The sequence below is a fragment of the Colobus angolensis genome, unplaced genomic scaffold (assembly GCF_000951035.1).
Source record: "Colobus angolensis palliatus isolate OR3802 unplaced genomic scaffold, Cang.pa_1.0 Scaffold74, whole genome shotgun sequence".
Classification (NCBI taxonomy): Eukaryota; Metazoa; Chordata; class Mammalia; order Primates; family Cercopithecidae; genus Colobus; species Colobus angolensis.
The window spans coordinates 9,483,864-9,495,501 of NW_012121154.1; the positions used below are offsets into that span (position 1 = coordinate 9,483,864).

General features: G+C 37.4%; 1 protein-coding gene across 1 annotated transcript in view; it reads right to left on the minus strand.

Annotated features, from left to right (window-relative positions):
* Nucleotides 1-437: 437 nt before the first annotated feature.
* The window catches only part of RSBN1L (round spermatid basic protein 1-like), a 107,356-nt gene continuing 96,155 nt past the window's right edge, over nt 438-11,638 (minus strand). Inside the window, exons 5-8 of the mRNA XM_011927712.1 lie at nt 10,904-11,046; nt 6,360-6,527; nt 1,674-1,782; nt 438-1,586 (exon numbers count right to left, since the gene is read on the minus strand). Of these exons, the coding sequence (XP_011783102.1) occupies nt 948-1,586; nt 1,674-1,782; nt 6,360-6,527; nt 10,904-11,046 (1,059 nt within the window). The 3' untranslated portion in view covers nt 438-947. The remainder of the gene's footprint in view (nt 1,587-1,673; nt 1,783-6,359; nt 6,528-10,903; nt 11,047-11,638) is intronic.

An 11,638-nucleotide genomic window follows, 5' to 3' on the forward strand; every position in this document is an offset into this window, starting at 1 on the left:
AAAAATGCCTGCACAGGGTAGGCGCTGTGGCTCATGCCTGCAATCCCAGCACTCTGGGAGGCCAAGGCAGGCAGATCACAAGGTCAAGAGATCAAGATGATCCTGGCCAACATGATGAAACCCCATCTGTATTCAAAATTAAAAAATTAGCTGGGTGTGGTGGCACGTGCCTGTAGTCCCAGCTACTCGGGAGGCTGAGGCAGGAGAATCACTTGAACCTGAGAGGCAGAGGTTGCAGTGAGCCAAGATCGCGCTACTGCACTCCAGCCTGGTGACAGAATGAGACTCCATACCAAAAAAAAAAAAAAAGCCAGCACAGCGTGGGGAATTTAAATATGTACTAGATTTGACTTATGTACATTTGCACTCCAATACCACACTAAATGGATATACCAGCAGAGAATCATATCAAACAAATGACTTAAATGAATTGTCAGTTTGTCTTTGCAGACTCCACAGAAAACATATTTATTAATATGAACCTTTATTAAGTGGCTCACATTTCAGTATAAATCACACTAAAAAGATATTTTAAAAGCTATTTACACTACAGTGCTGACACATTTAAAATGAAAAAAAAGGATATAAATAAGCTCTATGGAAAAGCTTTAAATTGTTGAAAAAGAATTCTGGCTCATATTACAAAATATATATATATTTATATATATGTTAATGTCAGCTCTATTCTAAAACCTAAAATTCCAACGTAAATGATTTTTTTTTTAAAGACTCCTTTATGTTTAAACCTGCAATGTTTACAGTGCATCTGGCCCTAAGTGCTTAATACTTCACAGTTATGGACAGGCACTGAGGAATGTTACAAAGCTACATAAACAATGTTTTGTAACAGATACAGGAGCAAGTCCTTGGCTTGCTTTCAGAATTCATGAATCTTTATTACATCATTACATTTTTTTAAAAAAGGATTTTAGATGCTATATGCAAATTTAGCACAAAATGTCATCGTCTTTTTTATCTTGATTTGAATGTGCTGAACTGTGTTGCCTTATATCAACAAGACTTAGATTTCCAGGGCACAATTCTTCCTTTAAATCTCTGTTGCTATTTTCAAATTTAGAATCCACATCAATCTTAAATTCTGTAAATTGAACATGATCCAATTTTGCTTTAACATTCTTGCCATCCATATTATTCAGTGCTCTAGTCTTTTCAGGAATATTAACATTCACAGGTTCTTCCTTGATTCTTACAGATGCAATAGGTTCATGTTTAATCTGCTGTAATTCATATTTAGAATGAAGTTTATCTGAAAAAACAGAATCCAGGGAGGCTTTGCTTACAGCACAAATCATGTTGTCAGTGTCAGGTCCAAGAACAGATGATGTGGAATCTGATGATGTGCCTGTTTCATGAGTAGCTGTATTCTGAGAAGTGTCCTCCTCTGAGTGATATAATTTGAGCCGAATGTGCCATGCTAAACTGCATACAGCTGAAACTGTCTTGAACTGATGAACAACATTCCTTGGAATAAAATAAATGTCATTATCATATAGCTGAATCCTGGCATAGCGAATGCCTTCCCTCCTCAGTTGATTCAGTTTTGCATCATCAACCCATTGGACACACTAAAAAATAATAAAACAATACAAATAAGACTCTTCATAATAAAAACTAAACCAGTAAGTGTAAGACAGTAAGTGTATTAAAAATACCTGGGACAGTGGAGGTTCATGTAAATCTAACTGCATTCGTTGAACTACTTCTAAGAAATCTTCAGCATGAAAACAAATTACATCTTTGGTTATACGGGCTTGATCAGGCCTAAAAAAGAAAATGAGATAACAAGAATCTGCCATAAATGTTTCTCTCTCTTGAGTTCTTATTAAACTCAAAGCAAAAATGGTTTATGGTCAATACCATAGTACTGTCTTACAAATCAACTGTTAATTGGAAAGCCATTTCACATATTTAAAGAAAGGGCCAACACCATGACTGTCAACCTAGACAGAGATTAAAAACTGACTTCATTTTGTATAAATATTTGTCACAAGAGTTTGGAAAATTGAAATGATCTGAATTGGTAAATTATATAAACCAAGAAAATTAAGTGTTCTATTTGAAGAATAAGATTAATGCTTCATACATATAAGTGCTAAAGTTGAAAATACTACATAAAAATTCGAAGTAAATATGAGGAAAGGGGAGTATTTTCTTTCCATAGAAGATACATATAACTAAACTGATGCATAAAACGCTTAAGTAACTTTATAAATTAAGAGATTTCATTAGAAAAGTACCAATATAATAAACTTGGTGTTTGCTGAGGTTACTCGTGCCTTTAAATATAATTCTAAAAAATTCTGAAATTCTTCAATTAATTAGGAATATATAAATACATTTTTACAGAGATGCTAAAAAATGGATTTTGGAATAAAATTCCAAACAACATTAAAAAAAATCATATGAAGGCAAATCATAACTAAATTTCTAAAAACCAGTGATAAAAAAGAAAATCTGAGAATCATGTAATACGTTATATACAGAGAAAGAAGGATAAGAATGATCATAGACTTCTTATCAAAAACAATGCAAGCCTGAAGAGAATGGACTACTTTTAAAGTACTAAAAGAAAAAGTCAATCTAGAATTCTATACCCACCAAAAATATCCTCTAAAAATGTGAAATAAAAACATGTTCAAATAAACAAAAGCTGAGAGAATCTGTCACCGGAAAACCAGCATAACAAAGACTGCTAAAGGAATTTCTTCAGGCTGAAGGAAAATAATACTTAAATGAAAATGTAGATCTATGAAAAGGAATGTATAGCACACCTAACGATAAATATGGAAGAGGTTTTATTCTCATTTAAAGAAATATCTTTAGAAATGATTCTTTAAAGCAAAAGTAATAACATACATTGTGGGGTTTATAGCATATGAAAGTAAAATACAAGACAATTAGCACAAAGGCCAGAAATGTGAGGGGGAGGGAATAACTGGAAGTATACTATTGAAAGATTCTTACACATGACATAAAGAAGTCTAATATTATTTGAAGGTAGATTGTGGTAAGTTGACAACAATGAAATTTAGAAAAAAAAAAAACAAAAAACCACAGTGCTATAAGCTACTAACCAAATCATGGAGGTAAAATGGAATGCTTAAAAATGACAAGAAAAGGGGTAAAAAAGGAATAAAGAAGCAAATTGAGGGGCCGGGCGCGGTGGCTCAAGCCTGTAATCCCAGCACTTTGGGAGGCCGAGACGGGCGGATCACGAGGTCAGGAGATGGAGACCATCCTGGCTAACACAGTGAAACCCCGTCTCTACTAAAAACTACAAAAAACTAGCCGGGCGATTTGGCGGGCGCCTGTAGTCCCAGCTACTTGGGAGGCTGAGGCAGGAGAATGGCCTAAACCCAGGAGGCGGAGCTTGCAATGAGCTGAGATCCGGCCACTGCACTCCAGCCTGGGCACGAGACTCCGTCTCAAAAAAAAAAAAATAAAGAAGCAAATTGGAAAAAGCAAGAAGGTAAATTTAAAACCAAATTTACTAATATTTCTATTAAATATAAATAATCTAAATACTCCAATTAAAAGACAGAGATTGTCACTGGGTTAAAAAAAGTAAGACTCAACTATGTATCTATCTACATGTAACAATAATATAGACATAAGGTAAGTTAAAAGAGAAAGAGTGGGAAAAGATACAGCATGTAAATACAAATCGTAAGAAGGCTGAATTGGCTGTATTAACAAAGTTTCAGGACAAGGAATATTACCAAGGATAAAAAGGGCAGTTTATAACGAAAAAATAGGTCAATTTATCAAGAATAACAATTCTAAATGTGTACTTGCCTAAGAACACAGCTTCAAACTATATGGAACAACCTTCAAAACACTATGCTAAGTGAAAGAAGCTAATCACAAAAGACCACGTTATGTGATTCTATTTATATGTTAAGAACAGACATATACCTACAGACAGAAAGTAAATTAGTGCTTGCCTAGGGCTGAGAGGATGGAGGATGGAGGATGGAGAATTGGGGAGGTGATGGCTAAAGGGTGTGGTTCCTTTGTGAGGTGATGAAAATGTTCTACCATATGTTCTATCATTTTGGTGGTGGTTGCACAACTCTGTGAATATACTAAAAACTATTCAACTGTATGTACACTTTAAATGGGTGAATTGTATGGTATGTGATCATGGCTTGATAAAACTGTCACAAAAGAAAAAATAGAGCAAAAACTAGAAAAACTGACAGGAAAAACAGACAAATCCAGTATTAAAGTTGCAAATTAACAAGTAGACAAAAATAAGTGAGACTATAAAAGACGTGAACCACATTCACTATCAACAAAGTTGACTTAATTGTTCTTAATTTATAGATGTGGTGGTATGTGGCTGTAGTCCTAGCTACTCAGGAGGCTGAGACAGGAGGAGGCCTGCTTCAGCCTGAGAGGTCAAGGCTGCTGTGAGCCATGACAGCACCACTGAACTATAGCCTGGGCAACAGAGTGAGGCCCTGTCTCTTGGGAGGGGAAAAAAAAATTTTAATGGTTCTAATAAGCAAAATTCCAACTCACATTTCATACCCAAACAATACTCGATTTTGGAAAACAAAAATCTAAGCAAGCAAAATTATTTTTTTTTGGTGGCGGGACGGAGTTTTGCTCTTGTCACCCAGGCTGAAATGCAGTGGCACCATCTCGGATCACTGCACCCTCTGCCTCCTGGGTTCAAGCAATTCTTCTGCCTCAGCCTCCTCAGAAGCTGGGATTACAGGCACGTGCCACCATGCCCGCCTAATTTGTGTGTGTGTGTATGTGTATTTTTAGCAGAGATGGGGTTTCACCATGTTGGTCAGGCTGGTCTTGAACTCCTGACCTCGTGATCTCCCCACCTCAGCCTCCCAAAGTGCTGGGATTACAGGTGTGAACCACTATGGCTGGCCCCAGCTAATTTTCGTTGTTTTTTTTTTTTTTTTTTTTTGAGACGGAGTCTTGCTCTGTCGCCCAGGCTGGAGTGCAGTGGCACGATCTCGGCTCACTGCAAGCTCCGCCTCCCGGGTTCACGCCATTCTCCTGGCTCAGCCTCCTGAGTAGCTGGGACTACAGGCGCCCGCCACCGCGCCCGGCTTATTTTTTGTATTTTTAGTAGAGACGGGGTTTCACCGTGGTCTTGATCTCCTGACCTTGTGATCCGCCCACCTCGGCCTCCCAAAGTGCTGGGATTACAGGCTTGAGCCACCGCGCCCGGCCTAATTTTCGTATTTTTAATAGAGATGAGGGTTCACCATGTTGTCCAGGCTGGTCTCGAACTCCTGACCTTAGGTGATCCACCTGCCTTGGCCTCCCAAAGTGCTGGAATTACAGGAGTGAGCCATCACACCCAGCCGCAAAATTACAGTAACTTTGCTTTATATGTTTTATCAATTTAATAAATGGAAAGTAATTTAATGTATGAGATGACATCTCAAGTATATTAAAAAGAATAATCCATTTTTTAATCTTTCAAAATATTCAAAGTGAAACTTGTAAGCAAAGCTGGAAAAAAAAGAATATGGAAAAGTAAATACATAATAAAGAGAAACCAAACCTCAGAAAGGGTACAGAAAAGCAGGAGGAAGAGAAAACAGAAGAGTATGGAATCAGATTGAAATCAGTCTCTGCTGTACCATTTACTAACTATATGACTGTAAAAAAAAAATTATTTGACAGCCCTAAGCCTCAGTTTCCTTATGTGATAAATACGGAGTAAAACGTAGTTGAGAAAAATTAAATTAAATGACATTTGTAAACAGGCATACAGTATGCACCAGGTAAGTCTTCGTTTTCCTTTTACCTTAATTTTTTTCACATCTACGTCACTTAGAACATGAAATTAATTATTTCAGTTAACCCAAATGTTTAAACCTAGATTCTGGCAATTTATTTGTTTTTGTTTTTGTTTGAGACAGAGTCTTGCTCTGTCACTCAGGCTGGAGTGCAGTGGCGCGATCTCAGATCACTGCACCCTCAGCCTCCTGGGTTCAAGCGTTTCTCCTGCCTCAGCCTCCCGAGTAGCTGGGACTACAGGCGTGCGCCACCATGCCTGGCTAATTTTTGTATTTTTAGTAGAGACAGGGTTTCACCATATTGGCCAGGCTGGTCTTGATCTCCTGACTTCGTGATCCACCCACCTCAGCCTCCCAAAGTGCTGGGATTACAGGTGTGAGCCACCCTGCCCAGCCAGATTCTAGCAATTTAAAATCTTTAGTACAATTATACAATTAAGATATCCAAATACAGGTAAAAAATGCAACTTTTTTCTCATAGTAAGGAGGAGTTACTAAGATTTTCCAAGAAAAATTGTAGAAGCCAAGAAATTACTTGATTAAAATAGCAGTAGTTTTACATACCACTCTCCACAGTGCACAGCCTTCAGCACTCCAACAGCAGCTGTAGTCTGTCGTTCAAAACCTTGTCCTATATGATCTGCATGAGCTCTTGTCCTGTCTTCAAAGAGCATCTCACGGGGCTCACTTGTTCGAGGTAGGTACTGAAGATTTTTTATTTCATTGGTAGTTCTGTTTTTTTAAAAAAGAAAATTACATTTATATAGTGATACTTAATTGCCATCAAACATTCAATAATCACATAATTCAGACAAAAAGATATTAAATCTGCTCTCAAATAAAATTCTATCTTTAAAATGAAAACAAGAACAAACAAAAACACACATACAATACCCTCATTTTTCTAATATACCTTCACAAAAGTAACAGTTGTAAGGAAATACACGGATAAAAAATTAAATTACAAATGGTGTTGTTTACCTAAGTTTCCCTATACACAGAATCTTTACCTGGGGCTTTGGTACCATGCCCCCACTCATATCTCTTGGGTAACACAAGATAGATAGATAGATATCTGAAACAAACAGGTAACTTTTAAAAATGCATTAATTCAATATTAATAAGACACATACTATGTGCTAGGTACTATCTAGGAACTGGGGCCAGTGAATGAGACAATAGCAAATAAGACAGAAGAGGACCCTACTCTCGTGGGAGTTTATAGTCTGTCTAGTGAGGGAAGGATCAAAGAAATAGATTCAGCAATAAAACACCCAGCAATAAGTGCTTCCACAAAACATGCATGGTTTACTGGAGGTAGAAAGGAAAACCTTAGCTCTGTCTTGGAAGACAGCCATTTCCCATTGGCCCTGTCCTCTACCACTTTCCTTCTAGAATGCATATGCATACAGAAGTTGCTGCCTACTTAGCCTCACTCATTGCTGAAACCTCTCCAGTTTTGCTGTAAGCAAGGAAGGGTAAGAAGAATTTCTCTGGCTGAGATTCATCATTTTATGTATCTTCCTCTATGGTTTTTGTTTCTTCCAGATGCAACTCTGTATTACCCCCATAATTGTCTCCTCTCATCCTTGTCTGTCTTCCCAGGGATCACTCTTCCTTATTGGTTCTCTACTTTCCCACCCTTAATCTCTATTATTTAACTACTCTGTATGCACCCCTGCATTACAGTCGTATTACACATACACATAATAATGTTTTTTTTTTTGGCTCTTTGTGATTAATGTTCTACATGTGTCAGAATGCCAGATGGTGTTGCTTCCTCTGGAAACCTAACAGGTTCTCAAACCCACAAATTTAGTTGCATAAATACCACATTCTAATGAAATAAGACTATATAGCACTTGGCACAATGCCTGACACTGTTTTTGTTAAAACTATTATCGCATATACCATGGCTTGTATACCCTGAGGTGAACGGAAGTTCCTCAAGGTAGTGGTGAACCCCTTTAAATTACATCTAAAAGTTTGTATTTATCTGTATTGTTCTGAGAAAAGACTTTCAGATTCTCAAAATGATCCATACATTCCAAAAAAAAAAAATTAAGAATCACTGAGGAGGCCGGGCACAGTAGCTCACGCTTGTAATCCCAGCACTTTGGTAGGCCGAGGCGGATGGATCACCTGAGGTTAGGAGTTTGAGACCAGCCTGGCCAAAACAGCAAAATCCTGTCTCTATTAAAAATACAAAAATGAGTAGGGTATGGTGGTGCACGCCTATAATCCCAGCTACTCAGGAGGCTGAGGCAGGAGAATCACTTGAACCGTGGAGGCAGAGGTTGCAGTGAGCTGAGATTATACCACTGCACTCCAGCCTGGGTGACAGAGCTAGACTCCGCCTCAAAAAAGAAAAAAAAAAAAAGAATCACTGAGGAACACATCAATTTTACCATTTACTACTAACTTATAAATTAACCTGTACAATTTTATTCATCCAATAAATATTAAGCACCAGACACTATGTTTAGGTGTTAGACACACATTAGTAACAAACCCAATAAAGTCCCTGCCATCAAGCAACCCAGAGTTTACTCAATGACTTTTTCCCCATTTTCTTTTTAACTTAGTAATCACTGTAACCAGTAAAACCACCTTTAGGTATATAAAGAAAAAGTTATAATCAGGACGGGCGTGGTGGCTCATACCTGTGCACTTTGGGAGGCTGAGGCGGGAGGATCATGAGGTCAAGAGATCAAGACCATCCTGGCCAACATGGTGAAACCCCATCTCTACTAAAAATACAAGAATTAGCTGGGTGTGGTGGCACGTGCCTGTAGTCCCAGCTACTCGAGAGGCCGAGGCAGGAGAATCTCTTGAACCCGGGACGTGGAGGTTGCAGTGAGGCTAGACTGTGCCACTGTACTCCAGCCTGGTGACAGAGCAAGGCTCAGTCTCAAAAACAAAAAAAACAAAAGGCTATGATCTCTCCTAGCATCATCTCCATCCATTCCAGTTGATGTTACCCTAATGTGCAAATGTACATTTTCTCCACACTTTTCTCCGTGCTCACATAAATACAAAATCACACATAGGAGAATTTTGTTATTTCTTTGGATAAAGACAAAATCATACTAGATACATTACACTACATTTGGCTGTTTTCAAGAGTCATGAATATCCATCCAGATCAAGACATTTTTTAAAACTTTAACTATTTTGCCTTTTTTTTTTTTAAGAGACAGGGTCTGGTTCTGTCACCCAGACTGGAGTGTAGTGATGTACTCATAGCTTACTGCAGCCTCAAACTCCTGGGCTCAACGAGTCCTTGACTCAGCCTTCCGAGTAGCTAGGGCTACAGACATGTGCCACCACACTGGCTAAATTTTTTTTATTTTTTTATTTTGTAGAGGCAGCATCTCACTATGTTGCTCAGGCTGGTCCTGAACTCTTGGGATTCAAGTTATCCTCCCACCTTGGCCTCCCAAAGTGCCAGGATTACATAAAAGAGCCACTGCACCTGGCTTATTTCACTATATTCTCTTTTTCTGAAACACAGTCTTGCTCTATCGGCCAGGCTGGAGTGCAGTGACGCGATCTGGGCTCACTGCAACCTTTATCTCCCAGGCTCAAGCAATTCTCCTGGAGTAGCTGGGATTATAGGCATGTGCCACCACGCTGAGCTAATTTTTGTATTTTTAGTAGAGACGGGGTTTCCTCATGTTGGCCAGGCTGATCTCGAACTCTTGATCTCAGGCAAGAGGTCAAGAAATCAAGACCATCCTGGCCAACATGGTAAAACCCCTATCCCCCTACCTCAGCCTCTCAAAGTGCTGGGATTACAGGCGTGAGCCACTGCACCTGGCCTCACTATACTCTTTAATAAGAATGTATGAAATCTATTCAACCATTCCCCTGTTGACAGTCATTCGGACCCTTTTAAAACGTTTTTCTTACCACAAATTTATTTACCTTTCGTGTTTTTATTTCTTGGGATAGATTGCCAAAAGTAGGAGTGCTAGATCAAACAGTTTTATGTTAAATTTTATGATCTATTGCTGGATTACTTTCACAAAATTACAGCAGCTCATCCTCCAGTCAACAATATATAAAAACTTGTTTCTTCACATACCTACCAGCCTATAATATTATTGCTATATTAATAATTTTTGCCAATATAATGAATAAAAATATCTCATAGTTCTTTTAAAATAAACTTAACTGCCTGAGGTCTATTTTTCTACTGGGTTGTTTACACTTGAGAATGCTCTTTGGACATTAACTTTGATCTGTCATGAGTTCCAAATGTTTTAGTCCAGTCTATTATAATTTTGAACTTCATTGTTGATGTCACTTCCCTCCCAAATACTACTGTCACTGCATTGTTTGGTCTTGCTTAGGAAGGTCTCCTCCAGGCTTAAACAATTTTATTCTAATATTTTAACTGTTTTATCTGTGATGTTTAATTCTCTAATTTACTTCCTGTATAAGGTAGGGGCTCTGCCTTTGTTTTTATGAGAGCCAAATATGCCAGCATTATTAAATACATCTTCCTCTTCCCACCTATCTCATATATTAAGTTCCCAATATACTTAGATCTATTTCTGGACTCTTATTCCAATGATCTATTTGAACTTTATAGTAACTTTTAATATCCTGTATCATAAGCTCCCCCTCACTTATCTTCTCTTTCACTGAAAAATTTACTTCCTTATGAATTTTAAAATCATTTTATCCAGGAATGGAAGTATCAGTCCAATTGAAATGCAAAAAAATTTAAAGAACTATTATTTTTATCCAATCCAGAACACAGTAAGGCTTTCCATTTGTTCTGATCTTATTTTATATCCTCTACAAAATGTTTTAGTCTTCTTAGCACAGGTTCTGAATATTATTAAATTTATTCTAAAATAGTTTATATTTTATACATTTTTTCCATTCATCATTACGATTTCTTGTCATTTGCCTACATTTCTCATGCTCTATTTACATTTTAGGTTTTATAACAAATTATATTAGCATGTATCACTATTTTTAAATTTATATACCAATTATGATCTAAACTTTGCCTTCCTCCTTCCTCCAATTTTGAACATACACACCCCAACATACAAACACTCATCTCCTCCAATAAAAATATGTATACAACATACCTTTTCCTTTTGAAAGGTGACTTTGGCATATCAGCCACAGGGATCATTTGTTCTCCTGGACGAACCCACATGATGGGACCATCATCACTATCTTTTCGACTCTGTAATTTTAGACTAGATAGCGTCCCCCATGGCAGTGTACACTGGAGACAAAAAATTATGTAGATTGCAATTATTTTCAAAAAGTATCTTCAAGTGTATGTTAATAATAACATTGTTCCCCTGACAAACACACTTTCATTCACAGCTTTGTACTTAAGCACTTGAAATACATAATATTGAATATATCCCTATATATTGATATACTTTGCTTCAAAAAATTGTTTCAAACACACCAAGAAAATAATTATGCTTGGATGGTTCTGTCCGCCTACCCTGCTAGAGGTATGATTCACTATATTCTTCATTTGTTATTCTCCCTTCTATCATATAGATCACATGATGTTAATGGACAAAATAAGCAAGTGCTCTCATAAGAATCTATTAAAATGAACAATTAAATTTGAGTTTAAAAACTGGCTACCTCTTTGATTAATGATAATTAAAAACAAAACAAAAATGAAAAACAAAACAAAAGCAAAACATATTTGTTTAGTAGTTTCTTGAAGAGGCTGTTGGCTTAAACCAGAGATTAAAGTATTTTAAAATAAAAGAACAAGGCTGAGCGCAGTGGCTCATGCCTGTGATCCCAGCACTCTGGGAGGCCGAGGCAGACGGATCACGACGTCAAGATAT